The sequence below is a fragment of the Rhagoletis pomonella genome, unplaced genomic scaffold (assembly GCF_013731165.1).
Source record: "Rhagoletis pomonella isolate Grant_MI unplaced genomic scaffold, Rhpom_1.0 Rhpom_scaffold_00007, whole genome shotgun sequence".
Lineage (NCBI taxonomy): Eukaryota > Metazoa > Arthropoda > Insecta > Diptera > Tephritidae > Rhagoletis > Rhagoletis pomonella.
In genome coordinates this window covers 868,555-888,312 of record NW_023458561.1, presented here as the reverse complement: position 1 = coordinate 888,312, position 19,758 = coordinate 868,555, and the positions used below count along the sequence as shown (strand labels likewise).

Genomic DNA, 19,758 nt, shown 5'->3' with positions numbered 1-19,758 from the left:
CATGGCTTACATGTGCATTAATATACAAAGGAGATTGCTAAGAGATTGTTCTGATCCATTTAGCTTTAATAATAAAATGTAAGCTCCCTCCTTTTAAGGGCCTCCATTTCACTAGATATTGTGCCGTTTTAATTCTTGGAACGCTTTCCCAAAATTCCACCACATCCTGTTTTAGCTCCTTTTACAAACACTCGACCAGTGTCCGGCCTTTCGCTCATGTATTCCACCAGTTTTTCGTATTGCGAGCGATTTGTTGGGGAAAATTTTAGTAGACGGACGGCAAATTCTAGAAAAAGGGGGAATGAGGGGGGTAGAATAGGACCCCCTGATTTCAAAAATATCCCCCATTTTTCTAGCAACCCTATAGTTCTTATATAATTTATTGTTAAAATTTTCATATAAACGATGAATAAGATAGCAAAATAACATAAAATTTGGTGCTACCAGACTGGAATTTTGAATACAAAAGCGGATTTTTAATTCGGAATTTTCACTTAGTAGAATTCTCATTTCTGTTTTGCGAAGAAAAGGAGCTGAACACCGTTTGTAGAGAACACCTTTCTGCGAAGGCGGCCTTCGGCCGCAATTAAGGATTATAACCCTCAGGCTGTAAAATTCTCCTTTCTGTTTTGCGAATAAAAGGAGCTGAACACCGTTTCCAGAGAACACCTTTCTACTTAGGCGGCCTTCGGCCGCACTTAGGGATTATAACCCTCAGGCAATAGAATTCTCCTTTCTGTTTTGCGAAGAAAAGGAGCTGAACACCTTTTGCAGAGAACACCTTTCCACGTAGGCGGCCTTCGGCCGCACTTAGGGATTATAACCCTCAGGCAGTAGAGTTCTCCTTTCTGTTTTGCGAAGAAAAGGAGCTGAACACCTTTTGCAGAGAACATCTTTCAACGTAGGCGGCCTTCGGCCGCACTTAGGGATTATAACCCTCAGGCAGTAGAATTCTCCTTTCTGTTTTGCGAAGAAAAGGAGCTGAACACTTTTTGCAGAGAACATCTTTCAACGTAGGCGGCCTTCGGCCGCACTTAGGGATTATAACCCTCAGGAAGTAGAATTCTCCTTTCTGTTTTGCGAAGAAAAGGAGCTGAACACCTTTCTGCGTAGACGGCCTTCGGCCGCACTTAGGGATTATAACCCTCTGGCAGTAGAATTCTCCTCTCTGTTTTGCGAAGAAAAGGAGCTGAACACCTTTTGCAGAGAACACCTTTCTACGTAGGCGGCCTTCGGCCGCACTTAGGGATTATAACCCTCAGGCAGTAGAATTCTCCTTTCTGATTTGCGAAGAAAAGGAGCTGAACACCGTTTGCAGAGAACACCTTTCTGGGTAGGCGGCCTTCGGCAAACAAATCGTGCGGGACCAACACCGCCTACGTCATGGGCAATATTTTTGCACAGGGGTTCGTGATCGGAAACCCTCATTGACGCCCCCACGCCCAGAATAAAAGTAGCGGTAAATTTTCATTTTCTTTTGTATTGATTTCCCCTGTATTCCTTTTTAAACATTGCCTTCTTTGTATGTATTGTTTTGTACAATATGACATGTTATGTGTCAGTTTGCAACCATGTATTATTGTAAATATGGTGCGATTCAATGTAATTTACCAGTCGATAAAAGTTGAATTAAATTGATTTATATACAAGATAAAATAAAATAAAATTGTGTAAAGTATTAAGTACAGTGTTATGTGCATTTATATATATGAAAGTATGTGACAAATGCACTTTTTGTTAAGGAATCCAAGTGGAACGACTTAAGAAGTTTTAACAACAAATAACTTATAAACAATGATATTGTTTATATTTGTTAGTTATACATGTTTAGAGGATACCTCCCTTAACATCCTGACCAAGTTTCATTTGTTAATTCCACCTGGTTTTCTTAAAACACAAGGTGCGGCTGACTACTGAAGCCCACCCATTTGTTGTGATCTTCGATCTGTTAATTTTGTAAACATTTAATAATAAATTTTTTTTTTCATATATCATATTAATTTTTACATATTTTTGAGTTTACACACTTTATTTTACTTATATTTTAAAACAATTTGTTTCGCTCCGCCACGAGTTGCTATTCGTACAAAATTTCCGACAAATACATAAAAATGACAGCTACGTCGGATTCAGGCATACCAACATTACGAATTTCGAAGATTGCCTACGAATCTCGAAATTACGATACCACAACGCGGATTTCAGCATACCAATTTTACTATTCGTAGCAAAATCGAATCTACGACGGATTACAGCATAGGGATGAAAGTTTGTACAGTGTTTATTCCAAACGGTAATCTTAAATATTTGTACCTTCCAAATGGAGTTTGAAATGTGCATAAGTCCGAGCTTTCTTCATCTAATTTTAAGGACCAAAATCCTGAGTATGCATCTAAATGCGAGAAATAGGCGCAACCTTTTAGTTTGGACCTTATTTCATCTATATTGTTTAAGGGACAGTACTCTCGCATTATATTTTTATTTAAATTTCTAGGATCTAAATATTCTTCACTGACCTGACTCTTTGATAGTTATTACTACTGAGTTCACCCATGACGTAGGCTTTGTGACTTTTTGAATGACTTCCATCTCTTCCATGCGATCTAACTCCTTACGAAGATCTTTGAGTAAGGCGAGCAGAACTCTTCTTGGCGGATCAATACACGAAACGGAATTTTTGGCAAGCTTGAGATGAACGACCGGTGGAAGACATCCAAGACCCTGAAATACTTCATAATATTTCGCCAGTATTAAATCACAATTACTTGTTTTAATGCTGAAAACTCGTTTTATAATACCTACATTTTGAAAAGTGGGTAAGCCTAAAACGGTTTGACATTCTAAACTTGTGACAATAAAAGATATATTACATTTTCCTTTTCCCTCTAACATACAATTTAATTCACATTTGCCAATGATCGGTATACCTTTACCACCAAATCCGGTGATTTTGAGATTGCATTTGCTTAAATTTTTTACATTTATTTCTCTAAAAGTGAACAGTGACATTATATTTATATCCCTAAATATCTAAAATACAATCTACTTACTTACTACTTACTTAAAATATTTACTTACTACTTACTTAAAATACAATCTACTTACTAACTTACCCTCACCTACGTGAACGTCGGTTGCGCTGGAGAGGGCAGAGAAGATGATTTCAGTAACTTCCGCGAAGCCGTTCTAATCAGCTTTGGTAAAGTTGTTATAGGTTCGGTGATCCGCTGAAGCAATGTCGTAAGGTTCATCAATCGATATGACTATGGACACATGGTGTGGCAAGTGTCAGCATAGGTCGCCCCGTTATGCGGTTTATCATACCAGCGCTTACAGTTGTTATGCTAGGCGAGCTACTGCACCTGTCAATAATCTAAAAATCTCCCGAAATTAAAATTCTGAAATAATTCCCCATATTATTTAAACATGTGATATGTATAGTATATTATCTAGTTTTACGGATTTCCGTTGACGATATCTTAAATGGCCAGTTTTTCAGTGCACGGCTGTGGTTTAAACTAAGATTAGCCAATTAAATGTCAGCAAGCTGTTCAATATAAACGCAGTTTACGTGTTCTAAGTTTTAACATTCACTGAAATACTGGTCCTTAATCTGTTAATAAGGGGATTCAGGCTTTACTTAAGTTTAAGTTGTGTCCCCTGGAAGAAAACTTGTAAGTTGAAATCTAATCTAATACATACTTCTATTCTAATGCAATACTTCTAAACACAAAATTTAAAATATGTATTTCCTTAAGATGAACCATATACGTATAGTCAGAATCTAACATACATGTTTTTCTTTAATAGGTGAATGCTAAGCCTAACGCCGCCATTGAAGACTGGCAATTACCAGAGCGTTACTCCCGTAAGCCTATAGATAGCGTTGAAATGGAATATATTAACAACGGAGGTCCCTTATAAAGTTTTTCTATGAAAATTAATTTACTTAATATGTATACTTCTGGAAACATAAATAAAATGATGATCATGAAAACTAACTGTGTTATATTTTAATTTATTTTATGCATAAACCACTTGATTTTTAAACAGCAGAGTGGCTGCTGCTAATCACAAGGTTGCAAGGAGGTTGCCGAAACATTTGAGAATATAAATACAAGTTATTGTCTTGATATTCATATTCTAATTTTATTTCACAAACCTAAAGCTATTTATACACTTCATTGCAAGGCCACTTTAATAACTCCACCTCTTTTCCAGTGCTTTATGACTTAGAATTCCTTATTTTCAAAGCAACTAATCAAAAACGTGCATGCAGCTAGCAGAGCATGGCGTGTTGCCGAAATATTCTTGTGCAGTGGCGATGCCACCCCAATGCACGGGGCAATGCACTAGGCTGTATCGTTTACAATAGGGGTATTCTCGAAGTCTTGCACGATGCACGGATTACACGAAATGCAAAAATCCTATTCCAAATTTCGATGAGTACGAGAGCACCCCATTGCATAGTGGTAGCATGTATGGGTAGCAAGCAGCGAAATTATCAAATACAATAACAAGAGAGCAAAAAAAAAATGAAGTGAACGAGATGAGAGGAACGAGAGAAATATGTAGCAATTCCAACAACAAAACAACTAGCACAGGGTCGCATTTATCTTGCTATGCCATTCCATTGCTTCCCATGTATTTTGTTGTTGTGTGTTTGCAAGTAATAAAATCCATGCAATCCGTGCTACGTGCAATGGCTTTGCAAGATTTGGAGAATACCCCTAATGTTGAATTGCTTAGTCCAGGCCTTCCCAAAGTGGGTGACGTGGCAGCCTGGGGTGACTCTAGTGGCTAGAGTATACTAGTGGTGTAGACAAATTCTTTAGGCTTTCCAAACACAATGCAAGCGGTTTGATCAAACTTCAACATGGCTGCCAGAAAATCAAAAAATTTTGGTTTTTATTAAAATTACCTTCAGCGGCTCGTCAAACCCCATACACAACACAAATAGCTTGCAGCAAAGACATATTTCGCTCTTAAGCGTAGTTTCCCAGTACGGTTTGTCAACGTAAAATTGAATCAGAAAAATAGCCGAAAACGTACCCATTTTACAACCACTTTCGGTACTTTTGTAGACCTAATCCGCGTTTCATCCACTTTTCTTCCCGTTTTCGGAATAATTTTCGGATTTTTTGCTTGCTGGGCTGTTCTCGTAAGAAGCGCAGCAGCTTCGCGCACGTGTATATGTACAGTGACGAGCAAAACTGTAACATGATGTAACACTTTTTATTTCAGCCACCGCTATCTTTCATAGTTCTAACGACTTTCACACTTTTGTTCTATATTCTTATTGGTACATCCCTACTCCCGCTCTCATAACGATTTGAGGTCAATCCAACAACAATAAAAAAACCTGGAGACAAAAATGAAAGTTAAGGCAAATGTTACAGTTTTGCACTCATTCTCAGTTTTGCATTTTACAGTTATCTTTGGCTTAGTTGGAAGTCAGATGACTTTTTTCTGTATTGTAATTTATTCAAGAAGTGATCACCAATAAATAATATGGTTAATCAGGAAACATAAATGTAAATAATAGATTTACTGCGAAAAGGCGGGACCGTAGGGAAAGTGGCAAAAAAATGTGGAGTTTGCCACATGAAAATGTTAAGACTGAGAAAAAATATAGCCTAAAGTGTTACTAAGGACAAAGGAAGTCTGTCAAAATATATTAAAGTCCGATATCTTGTGAACTTAGTAGCAAGTAACGCTGCAGGCACTACTACAGAAGCGCTTAAGGTATTAAAATTGAATGCAAATCAGTAGATAGTGAGGCGAAAAGTTGCCAAATTGAGCAAAATGGATCATAAAAGAAGAAAAAAGCAAATTTGATCAAAATACATGCGCGAGTGGGGCAGCGTTTTGCTGCATCGCGCGAAAACCGGACCGTTGCCTATTGGGATATGTTAGGCCTTACATAACGCAATAAAAAACACATTTTTAAGATTTAATCGAGGCTTATGTGGTCTGACAAGACTAAATTAATAGCTTTTAAGCAGATGGCCGGGCATGGTATTGGATCAAAGGCCCAAATTAAGCGTAAGCGCATCATGTAAGGCAAACTGTGAATCACAGTGGTCGGTCAATATTAGTTTGGGGTTGTATTTCAAAAATGTTGTTGATCCGTTTGTACGTATTATGCGTAAGGAACAGTATCTGTTCATATTTCAACAAAAATTGCAAGATGTAGTCGAAAAAATTAGTTTCTGCTGAAAAAGCAACCAAAACACACTGCACATGTTCGCAAAGACTGGAACAAAAGCAGAAATTTGCTAATTTGAAATGACCTCCACAATCCGAGGACATGAATCTCATCGAGAATTTGCGAAATCAACTAAAAGCGCATCTTACTAAGTATCCAAGTCCGTCCAATGGAGTACGTGAGCTGTGAAAGCAAACCAAGGATATATGGGAGGCTATACCTCCAGAATTTTTACAGACATGCACATTAGGTATGCCAAAGTGCAACCAGAAACTAAATAAAGCAAAACCATACTGAACATTGTGTTAATAATTCTTTTTTTTTGTGAAAATTGTCAAAAAATTATTAAAAATACATGAGTGCAAAACTGTAACATATGCCTTAATTTACATTTTTGTCTGCTGGTTTCTTTAATGTTGTTGAATTGACTTCAAATCGTTATGACAGAGGAAGCAAAGATGTACCAATAAAAATACAGAACAACAGTATGAATGTCGTTAGAACTTGGAAAGATAGCGACAGCTAAAAGAAAAGGTGTTACTCCATGTTACAGTTTTGCTCGTCACTGTATATTACTTATTCTTTGGAACTTCACAACCACACTCATGGGCGTCGTCAGGATGGAATTTAGGGAGGGAGATGCGACATATAAAAAATCCCAAAATTTTCATCTTTATACATTCATGTTTCTGGCATGCGGGGGACGATATGTAATTGCCGATTTACTTTACAAAAATTATTTAAAAAACAGACGTCTCGGTTGCTCAGCAAACCGGTTAATCGTTTCTGCATTATTTCACATTGATTCTCTAAAACAAATTTTCGATATATTCTTAAAATGCATAAACCTAAAGGTAAATTTTATGGGAAATTAAACTAACAATTTATTAAAACTAGTAGTAACCCCCGAAATACGGGTGAGTACTTAGCTCAAAATTTATTTAAAGAACTTCGTGAAAGACAACAATTAATCTTGTATTACTAGACACCTGATAACCCAGGATAATTTTTAAGTTCTTAAATGACATTACTCTACTCTAAGCTTCGTGCAGTGGGCCATGAGAAAACCGTCATCTTTAAGGTATATTTATTTATTTATTTATTTATTTGGTCTACAGAAAAATGTTTTCTTACAGACAAATGAGGATAGAACATTTAGATACATAGTAATTTATAAAAATAATAATAGTATTAATAACAACATAAAATAGCAGGTTGGTAGCTGGCGAGGCCTAGTCTTCAGTCTACTGTTGTGCGCGGCGGGCGGAATTACCTAGTTTCCGCTCCGCGCTGCGGACAGGCTGTTGATCAAGGTCGGTAAGGCCAGGTTTCCAATCCATGTTCCCGAAGACATTACTTTGTATATGTGGCAGGCGGAAAGCTCTGGTTTCCGCTCCGCGCTTATAAACAAGCTGTTGTACATGGTCGGAAAGTTTCCGATCTAGCTCTAGCTTCCTCTCCACACCGTGGACAAGCTGTTCAGCATGGTCGGAAAGAACGAGTTTCCGATCCATGTTCCCGAAGTAATTTTTTTGAGTATGTAGCAGGCGTAAAGCTCTAGTTTCCGCTCCGCGCTGTGGACAAGCTGTTGATCATGGTCGGAAAGGCCGAGTTTCCGATCCATGCTCGTATTGTCTTACGCGGTCGCGAAAATATACGAAGCCGATTACAGTTGTACTAAGCAGTCATAGATATTGTGTAATTTATCGTTCCCGGTTAAAAATATTAATTTATTTAGTTACAAAAAAGCGATTCACGTTTACGTTTACCTCATAAACTGAACAGAAATACAGTTCACCAGCTGAACGATAAGGTGCAATGTAAGGGTTTACATGTTATTTATTCTAAATCTCAAGTAAGGTTTTCAATGGTAAAATGTGAGTCGGAGGTGTCAAAATAGTCGTAATGCTTATTAAAGTCCTGGCTAGGCAACGAAAAGCATCATGCATTTCAAAATTTGTTCTACAAATAGTTAACTTAATGGGCTTGTAATGTCTAGAAGGCCTAGAAGGAATACAAAACGTGATCTGGTTCAGTAGAAAGGGACTATTGACCATCCCGTTCAAGATCGTAATCATGAACAAAACCCCGAGCATCTCTCTACGGCTGTGCAGCGTTGGCAAATTTATGAGCTTCAAGCGGCTTTTGTACGGTGGGAGATTTAATGTCGAATCCCAAGGCAAATTACTTAATGCGAATAATAAGAATTGTTTCTGTACCGACTCGAGTCTGTCAGAGTGCGTTTCATATCTAGGGTTCCATACTTCGGACCCGTATTCTAAGATCGGCCTGACTAGGGGGGTGAAGAGAGCTTTAGTGACATAAGGATCTCTGAATTCTTTAGCCCAACGTTTGATGAAAGCCAAGACGCCCTTGGCTCTATTAACGCAAGAGTTTACATGGGACTTGAATTCAAGCTTAGAGTCCATGGTTACGCCTAGATCGATGAAATTAGTTACCTGATCAACACTATGTTCACAAATGCGGCAGCTATATGATTGAAAGGGTTTTTTAGAGAAACACATAAATTTACACTTTTTCAAGTTAAGTGACATAGAACTTACTTCGCACCCTTTAAACACATTACTAAGGTCCACCTGTAATTGTTTCCTGTCTCCTGGGGCACCAATGAACTTAAATAACTTAACGTCGTCTGCGCACATTAAGCAATTCGAATACTTCAAAATATTTGGAAGATCGTTGATGAATAAAATAAACAGAAGGGGGCCAAGGTGGCTAACTTGAGGTACACCTGACGCCACATGAATTACACGAGATGAAGATTTTTTAAAGATAACCCTCTGTTTCCTGCCAATGAAATAAGAAGAAAGCCAGCGCAGCAGGATTGGAGGGAAACCAATTTTATCAAGTTTGTATATTAGAGTTGAATGAGATACTTTATCAAAAGCCTTGCTGAAATCAGTGTAAAATACGTCAGTTTGATAATTTTGAAACCATTGTTCACATTTGTAGTGAATTCAAGAAGGCTTGATACAGTTGATCTACCTTTACAAAAGCCGTGTTGTGATACATCGATAACGGGTGTTATGGAATAAGATAGTTCTTCCGTAACGATTTCTTCAAATAATTTAGGAATGGCACACAGCTTAGCGATTCCCCTATAATTCGCAATATTCTACCTGCTTCCATTTTTATAAAGGGAAAACTCCTTGCTTTAGAGAAGCATTGAAGATGTTTGTTAATGGCTTATATAGATAATCAGCACAACTTATTAGGACACAGGAGGGAATACCATCCGGGCCACTTAGAAAATAATTTTTTAAACTATTCAAATGAAGGAGAACATTGTCAGCGGAGATTGAAGGAATACGGATGTGCTCAAAATGTGGGAGTGGAAAAGGATAGCTAGAAGTTTTTTCATTTGGCTCGACAGAATAGTTCTTCGGGATCTTATTGTACTAATTTTCTTTATAATAATAAATGAAATAAATGAAAAATAACTTGCAAACATATCAGCAATCGTATCATCATCACTAGGAATAACATCATCTAATTTGAGTGTTGAGGGAAACCCATTTATTTTACGTTTTGAATTAACAAAATGATAAAATGACTTGGGATTAGAAACAATGTTAATGCGAGTTTTATTAATGTAATTCCTGTAACATTTTCTGTTTAAGGCATTGTATTTATGACGAAGGATAGAGTACGCGGCGTAGTGAGAAGGCAGACCTGATTTTTTATAAAGTTAAATGATTTAGTTTTCTGATTTTTTAAATGCTTTAGCACTGAGTTAAACCACAACGAGTTACGAGGTGTTGTTGTTTTTGTTGTTGTTTTTGTAGCGGCTACAACAACCCCGCCCAGGACGGTTGGTATCTCAGTCGTTGTCGTCAAGTTCCACTAACGGCAACCCTAGGAAGCGTGCAGCTTCTGTGGGGTTGGTCCACAGGGACAAGGCCGTTAGGGTTGTCGGGTTTTCCGGGCATGCGAAGAGATGTTTCGAGTCATGTGGGGTCTCTCCGCATGCCGGACACTCATTCGGCACATACTCATTCAATCTACTCAGGTAGGAGTTTAACCTGCTGCAGTAGCCGGAGCGAAGTTGTGCTAGTGTTGTGCGAGTCTCCCGAGGCAGATGAAGCTCCGTCTCGTCTGTGTCCGGGGGTGGTATGCCTATGTCGGGTCCAGAGGTTGCTTGATGAACCTCTGGACTTCGTCCGTCAGTTCATATAGATGCCTCCTGACGTGCCTCGGCGAGGGCTCCTCTGCAAGCAGCTGTCTGTTTGGGTGGCCACTTCTGTGGCTCCCGATCAGGAACTGCTTGTAGAGCATTATATTGTGCTCCTTTACGGGGAGCATTTACGCCGGAAACCCCGACAACCTTAACGGCCTTGTCCCTGTGGACCAACCCCACAGAAGCTGCACGCTTCCTAGGGTTGCCGTTAGTGGAACTTGACGACAACGACTGAGATACCAACCGTCCTGGGCGGGGTTGTTTTAGCCGCTACAACAACAACAACAACGAGGTCTTGTCTTTTCTTTAACTAGAGGAATGAGTTTACTGAATATATTATTCAAGATTTTACTAAAGTGTAAGGCACTGTTCTCAACATCCCCATCGTACTCAGGCCAGATTATATCAGATATAGCTATTTGAAGCTACCTTTCGGCTTTCTAGTTTCAGGACAATAACATGAATCGTAGGATGGTGCCAAGGACAACTCAAGTGGTGGATGATAAGGGTCTATAGGTATAACTAAAGGATCGCCGCGTATTATAGTGCATTTAGCAGTATCATCAATAAACGCTAAATCAAGACATTTACCTAAGTTGTTGATAACTGAATTAGACCAAAATCGGAAAGTTCGTTAAGAAATTGGTTAAGTACATCCCGAGAAGAATTTGGCACCAGAATTGCATCCACCGAATCCCAGGAAACACACGCTAGATTGAAATCACCCAACACAACAATCGAATCGGAGGGCTTGACCATGGCAAATAAAGAGAGCAATAATGAAGAATGTTTGAAGTAAACCGAAGGGTTAGAGTTTGGTGGAATATAAATTGCAACAAGAAAAACACTACTTGAGGGGCACCGTATTCTAACACAGAGGAATTCAACATCATCTGAACCTGTGAACACAACTTTTTCAGAGGAAAAGTCGGTCTGAACAGCTATTAAAACACCCCGCCTTTTCTATCTAAAACTATGTTCCCATTAGCGTAATTTAGAGGTCAATCTTAATTTACGCATAAATTAAGTACAAACTAAGTAATTTCGCCTTGTAAAGTCTCTCAGTAAATTAAGTTGAAAGAACGTAGTTTATCTTAAACCAAGAACCAAATCACGAACAAATCAGTGTCGGCTCTAATTTTATCGATAATAATCGAAAAAAGTATTGTCCCATAACTGATATGTCATTGTGTTTGGACGTTTTTGCTTTTAATAATCGCGCGTGGTAGTTTGCAAAATATTTCCAGAAGCTTTCTCTTTTGATCACTCATCTAAAATCTAAAAAATTACCACAAACAACTCAGAATATAAAAATATACGCAATTACTCACATTCGCGATCTCTTTTGGTTAAATAAACAATAACACAGGGTTGCTACAAAGCTGTCAAGAAAAATAAAGGATCGCGTGTATGAACGCACTTAATTAGTGAGGTATTTTAAACGAAACTAAGTATTTTATGTTGGTAATGTGAACATAGTTAAAGCGATCATTTCTAAATATTTCATACTTACTACACAATATTTCACTATTGAACACATTCGGTTTTAGCCATGTTTCAGTAAAAACCAAAATTTCATAATTTAAATCAAAAGACTTTAAGAACAGCTCAGTTAATTTTGTATTTAGACCCCTAACATTTTGGTAATAAATATTGAAGAAAAAATTACTTAGGAGTTTTTTGATCCTGAGGAGGGAATTAGTATTTTCATTCCGAGCTCGAGGCTTAAACTCAAACTCACGAACTAAAGCACCATTGGGCCAGACTGAACCATCAACAATGTTTTGAAAATGGTCGGCGGAAATATCAATTTTGAAGGAAGATATGCTTCTTTCGTATGAAAAATTAAACTTTCTAATAGCTATGTGCCGGGGATTAAGCTTTGATGTTATATAAGACTTAACATCTTCTACCGACGTTTCACTAGATAAAAAAATATTAATTCCTTATTTAAGCCGGGAGTAGGCAAATAATCAATTGGCGCAGTGTCAATGTCTAAAGCAATGGGATTAGGAACAATGCTGTCTCCGCTTCTTCCGCTTTTTTGAAGCTTGTTTAAGCTTGGGTGATGGAGAGGATGAAGATTCAATGCACTTAAAGTCTTTAAATGCATCTTCATAGCGCTTAAACTTTTCGTTTAGAAGTTTTAACTCCTTACCCAACTCCTGGAAGCCACTTCTGGCGCTTCTAAACATTTTACAAAGCTCAAATTCGGGCAAGATCAACGAACACTTTTGTTATCGGTTATGATATCGGCCACCCTACAATTGAGACCAGCACATTTTACGTGAGCTAAGTCATCACACAACCAACACGCAACACAACGCTCTAAGTCGTTCTTAATGTTACATTTTTCATCAGGATGAATACATTGCAGCGCGAAGTATGTAGTAACAATGTAGAATGTACAAGAAAAACTCACAGTGTACGCTTTTAGTACGATAATAGCAAAGATGAGCGTTTGAGAGACACAGAAGTCTAGGTATTGTAAGTTCAATGGTTAGAAACCGTGCTGAACTTAACAGTTTTAAAGCCACTGAGCCAAAAAGCTTAAAAGCATAAAAGCAAGCCAAAATCAGCTGTTTTCAGGAAAATTATTTAATCGATGATAAGCAAAATGTATGATAAATCGCGGAAGATGGGAAAATGCACTCTCACGCAAAGCAACAATAATGCACCAAAGGAGGCAAATATGCACAAGGAATGACAAGAATATTAATTTTTAATTATTAATCCACGCACTTTATGTCTAAAACACAACAATTTATTGGAGCTTAGCTTCAAATAGATTTTTCCAGTATAAATTACATAAATTAGAACTGCTTAGCACTTAGATAAACAAAGTAACTTTAGAAATTCTTTCAAACGAGTGTTTAAGCGACCGCACAGTACGAACACAATATCTGGTATTAGTCTTCGGGCCGGGTACTCAATGTCTGGTTAACACTAATCTCCGGTTAAACATCGTTTTCGATGTTACCGACTACATGTTATATGCATGGAGCCGAACACGTCGATAATGATGTTTAAACGGAGATTAGTGTTAACCAGACATTGAGTAACCGGCCCTTAAACTAAAACGCAATAGTCATTGAAAATTGGTGCCGTTTATGGTGAAAAGCATTTAATATCACACTTTCAAACTAAAGCTTTTTTAACCCTAGAAGCCTAATCTATTTGGAAGTAACGTAAAGCCTTAACATACGCCGTAAAGGCTTATGTACTTAAAAGATAACCTTTGAGCTAAAATATACTTAGTCCTGTCTTATTTTTTTAAAGAATATTGTAGTGTGAGTTTGACTAATAATAAAACAGTTTTATTAATAATAACTATAACCACATTTATTTGAAACAACAAAATAAAAAATATTAAAAAAAGACCCATTCCGTATACGCCCCGCAGACGTAGATTATACTTTTAGGGTTAACCCTTTCAGTACAAAAATTCAACCACTGGTTCTAAAAAATTTTTAATATGTATACCGGCTAATTTTGGATCGTTCATTTTAAAAATCACATTCAAAAATGTGTAATGCTTTGAGGTTTGCAGTCATTCAGGGTCCTTTTTAATGGTCAGTGATATCCTAGGTGTTTAAAAAAGAAAGGGATCTCAGCTATTTTTATTTTTTTGCTTTCGTGAAATATATTTCAAAACTATGAATAATACCTAATAACTTTTCCGAATCTCAATTCCACGGAAATATGGTTAATATTTTTCAATAGATTATATTACTCACTATCGACTTTTCTCCCGCTTTTTACTTTTTTGACAATCACGGTCAACTGCAACTGCAGCTTGCACTTTAGTTTGATATATAGCTCAATTCTGTGGCTGCTACAGATCGGCCTAACTAACTGAGCAATTGTATATAGATACTAAAGGCCTGAACTACAAAACATAGCGACATGTAACACATCATGCAAGGGCCAGTCTATATCATGTCGCTTAAGCAGTGTTTGCATTGTTCAACTTTGCGTTCAACATTTGCGTTCAACTCAACGCAGGGTTGCACGAAAAAAAAGTTGAATGGCAAAAGTTGGCTGGCGACCAACTTTGTTGAAAGCGATTAGTTGAAATTCCGTTCAACCATAAGTTGAATGCAAAGTTGAACAATGAAAACACCTTTTTATAGCGAATATTTTGATATTTTTTCATATCTTGATATTTTTAGCCCTTCAACTTTTTTTTCGTGCAACCCTGCGCTGAGTTGAATGTAAATGTTGAATGCAAAGTTGAACAATGCAAACACACTCTTATACATGTTTGAGAGTGATATATGAAGACATTGCCGAATAAATTCAAATCAAATCATGCATCAAATTTATGCATGTCAACAAAAGGAACACATGCAACATATTCAGCATTATTATTTACATTGTATATACGGGAAGAGATTTTCCGAATTTTGCAAGCTCCTACTATAGTAAAATTTATTAAACAATTATATAATTCAAAATCTATATACCAACGGTGGGCAAACGTGGTTCTTTGAGCCAAATGCGGCTCTTTTAACCTCCCTTTTATTAGCTCGGGATGTAACTATAGGTGCGTTCGTTTAAAATCTCCAACAGAAACCAACCAACTGCCAAATTCCGGCGAAATGTCAACTGTTCGCTCACAAGAGAGAAATATCCAAAATAGTACGCGAACAGAAAATTTGCAGAAACTTGCAAGTTAGACGAACAGCTGATATAATATTTGTTTACATACAAAAGTGTAAAATTTAAAACGTACGAAAAGTCATCGCAAAGTGTTATACTGACACAGTTTATTGATTAAACAAATAACTACTTATTTCTTACAAGTTTAATTAGTCGCATTTTGTAATTTTTATCTTCCAAACCATCAAATTCAATTTTGTGATTTGCGTAAATGCCAACCAGCTGTTTTTGATCAGCTGTTTCCCTGTTGGCAAATTGCTGTTGGCAAAAATTTTTCCAACAGAAACTAACAGCTTCCCCTCAAAATGAAATGTCACTTTGCTCTCTCAATTTCCCCTACTTTGCAAGTTTTTTGCGTACGCGAACGCAAAAACCTGTAAGTTTTGGTTAAACATGAACAATTAACAGCTACGCGAACGAACCTTATGTAATATGATGCGCCTAAAAGATGCAGCGATTTCTATTCTCAATTACATACCTGATGACAGTACGAATGGAAATTACAATAGCGAGGTTTTAGTTTTTTAAACTATAATTTTATTACTTTCTCCTTGCTTAGAACATTTTCGCTCTCTTTACTTTTTAAAATACATATTTCATACATATTACACATATACATACATATTTTACATACATACATATTATATGTACATATAAATACATATTTTAGCCCACAGCAATTTGCCAACAAAGAAAACAGCTGATCAAAAAGAGCTGGTTGGAATTTACGCAAATCCCTAAATTGAATTTGATGGTTTGGAAGTTGAAATAGTAAAATGCGACTAATTAAACTTGTAAGAAATAAGTAATTTTTCGTTTAGTCAGTGAACTTTGTCAGGATAAGAATTCAGGATTTGTTTTCTTACGTTTTCAATTTTATACTTTTTACAGGTCTATTCTGCGCTGGGAACAGTGATTGGCATGCGGTACATTTTTCGAGACTTCAAGTATACTCGCAAACAATGCGGTGTAAGTATGTCCGCCACCGCAAGCAATGCGATATTTGTGTGCATCGCATTTTTTGTCGCGTTCTTGTTTGCGGTGACTTGTATGACCAAAGCGTCGTTACTGCATAGTATGGCACCGCATTTTCATGTCGTCTTCGGCTATGCGGTGGTATGAGCGGTCGTTTAAACATCACAAACATCGCATTATTTCCGGATATGCTTGGCTGAATGCGGTGCACCGCTGAGTCTCTCGTTGGGAGTTATTCCTACAGGATTTCGCGTATGAAATTGAGCACCGAAGCGGAAGTACAATGAAGCACGTAGACGCACTGAGTCGAATTTCTCGCCTGATGCTGGAGGATTCGTTGCAGCACCGACTACGGCAAGCGCAGCTCATGGACCCATAGATCAAAGCAGTTTTCAAGATTCTCGAAAAATACGAGTATGAGGACTTCTACGTAAAACACGGAGTGCTTAACAAAGATCCCATTAAGGAACTAATCGTTGTGCCCGAGTCAATGGAGGACGAAATTATTAAAGTCTCCCATAACCAAGGCCATTTCTCACCGAAGAGAACACAGGAAGCCATTGAAAAGACGTTCCACATCCCGCAGTTGTCGAAGAAAGCGTCCAAAGTCATGAAGAGCTGTGTTGAATGCATCGTTGCGGAGAGCAAGTCTAGAAAGAAGGAGGGATTCCTGACGCCAATAAGCCAATGGAAATGACGTCGAAGTGGTATAGCTATATTTTTGTGGTGGTCGACGCCTTCTCCAAGTTTGTGTGGCTCTATGCGTCGAGGAATACAACAGCGGAGGGTGCGATCAATCCGCTGAAGTGGCAAGCGGCGACGTTTGGAAATCCCAAGAGAATCATCTCTGATCGCGGCTCGGCGTTTACGTCCCATGCTTTTAGAGAGTACTGCGAGCAGGAAGGGATACAACACCTGCTGATAGCCACCGGTGTCCCTCGGGGCAACGGGCAGGTAGAGCGCATACATAAAATTATTGTTCCGATGCTAACGAAACTGTGTGCTGGGAACCCGAGTCAGTGGTACAAGCACCTCGAGCAAGTCCAACAAACCCTCAAGAGTACGCCACCTCGGAGCACGAAGATATCACCTTTTAGACTTCTAACCGGTGTCGAAATGCGCATTAACGTTATTCCGGAGTTACAGCAGCTTATAGAAGATGCAGCCATCAGAGAGTTGGACACCGAGCGGGAAGAGGCACGAAAAGAGGCACAGGAGAATATTCGCAAGATACAGCTAGAGAATCGCCGGTCCTTCAACAAGAACCGGAAGGATGTAGTAAAGTACAGAGTCGATGAGTTAGTCGCCATTAAGCGCACACTATATGGTACCGGACTCAAGCTGAAACCAAAGTTCCTGGGCCCATATAAAATCACCAAAGCTTTAACGCATGACAGATACGAAGTGCGGAAGGTCGGGGACCACGAAGGTCCGAGAAGTACGACAACGATAGCCGAGTACATGAAGGAATGGTAGCCTGCAATCGATCCACCGCGCGTGCCATCATTCGAGCCGAATGACGAGTCACGAGGGACGAATGTGGGATTAGGTCCTAGTATGGTAAGACGGCAACACCGACACTAGTCTTTTAGTATAGGCAGGTAACCTTACTGACCGAACTTGACGAACCTAACGAACGCATTGTCTTATTATGGCTGACCTAACTGCCATTACCGAATATACAGCAGAGTTCATTGTCGACCGTCGCCGCGAGCACAATATAACCAGTAAACAACCTTCGGTGAATTTGGCGACTGCCTTCCTCGGGGATGAATATGCTAGGGATGAAATTATTGGTACACACGCCTTCCAAGCACGCAGGGTTGCTTTTAATAAGCAAAAATAATTAACTCCAAATAGTTTCAAAAAGTATAGTGTAAAACGAAATTTATTGAATAATTCCACATAAAATGGTATACATAAATGACGCATTTTCTAAACGCTTTAAATGAAACGCATTTGAGAATTGATAGAAAAGTACTACGGATTGTAAATTTTTGTTAACTATGAGGTGAATGAAAATTTTCAACCCGGCCTGATGGTTTGATTTTATTACTAAGGCGTCTAATAAATTCATGGCTTTTAGTTCTAGAAGAATAAATGTCAGTAAAGACAAGTCTTTTTTGTATAATTTCTGATTTTAATTGCTCAACTTCTTTTGAACCAGAGCAACTGTCAAAAATTTCCAGCTGCAAAAAGGTAACGAATTGGCACAGCAGAAATGTAAATTTTTCTCGCCATAATAAAACGTTTTTTCAACAACTGATTAAAAAGAGAAAATTTGGAAAGACCATACAAAAATTTTGAGATTTCTCGTTGTTAATACGAATGCCATAGTTTTTACCTAGCTCGTAGGACTACGCAAAATTTTGACAGATTGTAAATATGTATACACATAAAGTTGTTGGCGGTAATAAGGAGTCAAAATTAAAATGGAGAAAAGAACAAAAAGCGTAGGTTAGTTGTCAGTTATAAAATAAATCCAATTTATTTGCGAATATTTGTTTATTCTTTTTATTGAAAGGCAACCAATCGGAAAAGCTTGTGTTAATTATATTGATAACAGAACCTGGCAGCTCGCACGTTGTCTAAATTCTCAAGTAACATAAAGTCCACAAAAGAATAAGTACGCCATGTATAAATTTTAACAATACACAAAAATAGAGCTTTCGCACCAGTGTTTGTTTGGTTTTTCAACACCATTTATAATTTCCTTTTAATAAAATCATGATTTGACAAATACTTAAATTTATTTATCTAATAATAATACAGCACACAACCCTGAAATCTAAGAAAAAGTCTGAGGAAGGCCATTAAATAGCAGCACACAACCCCGTGCCTTCCTCAGGAGTGAATATAACTACAACAACAACGACTACTACAACAACAACCCAAAAATGTTGGTTACTGTCTATACTGTGGCCGCGAGTATCTGCCTGCCTACCGTTCCACGTAGTACTTACTATATTTAAGAAGTCCACTGTGTATTTATTAAAGTTAAATAAAATAAAGTTATAAAGCTCAAAACCCCACTCGGTATCCTACATACATATGTATGTATATGTAAAATAGGCGAGTGAAGGCGAGAAAAGTAAGTTAATGTGTTTTGTTTATGTAAATATATGTTTATGCGAATTTTAATTCTAGATCGCAGGCGATCTGTTACTTCTCAGCTTGACAAGGAATATATGAAGCAAAAGATGAATAAAAACTAATATATTTCATTCTTGGATATATAAGCTAAATTGTTGACAAACCTTGAAAAATATACTCTGATAAGATTTGATCTCACAACATTATTTTCTTGCCTTTCATTGACTATTTCCTCCGCATCAATAATAGCGGCGGTAGTCTCAGGAACGTTGAGACTTTCCTCTTCAAATTGGTATGTATCCTTGTATTGATGGGCAATGTTGTGAAGTACTCCGCAGGCATCAATGATGTTCATTATTGTGCCTTGGGAAAGCCTTAAACCAAGCGAGAGCACCGAAAAGCGGCGCTTCCAAACACCAAAACATCTCTCTATGCAATTTCGAGTACGAATCTGCGACTCGTACAATGTTTCTGCACGAGTACTGGGATGTAAAAGCGGGGTCATCATATATTTGTTGACACTGTATCCACTGTCGCCCAGTAAAAACCCATGAACCAAAAAGACAAGATCACGCGGGCAGGAGACTAGCCCGTTAGAATCGCATTAAGGAAAAAAGTTGAA

The 19,758-nt window shown here is 37.9% G+C and overlaps 1 protein-coding gene and 1 long non-coding RNA gene across 2 annotated transcripts in view; both read left to right on the top strand.

Moving 5' to 3' along the window:
- LOC118742235 overlaps positions 1-4,001 on the top strand; it is a 5,716-nt gene extending 1,715 nt beyond the window's left edge. The window contains exon 2 of the mRNA XM_036474155.1: positions 3,811-4,001. Within this exon, the coding sequence (XP_036330048.1) occupies positions 3,811-3,924 (114 nt within the window). The 3' untranslated portion in view covers positions 3,925-4,001. The remainder of the gene's footprint in view (positions 1-3,810) is intronic.
- A 14,969-nt stretch (positions 4,002-18,970) lies between these two features.
- Positions 18,971-19,342, top strand: LOC118743613. Its single transcript, XR_004993479.1, has 2 exons — positions 18,971-19,134; positions 19,191-19,342. It is a non-coding gene; the product is annotated as an uncharacterized LOC118743613 (long non-coding RNA).
- Positions 19,343-19,758: the final 416 nt, after the last annotated feature.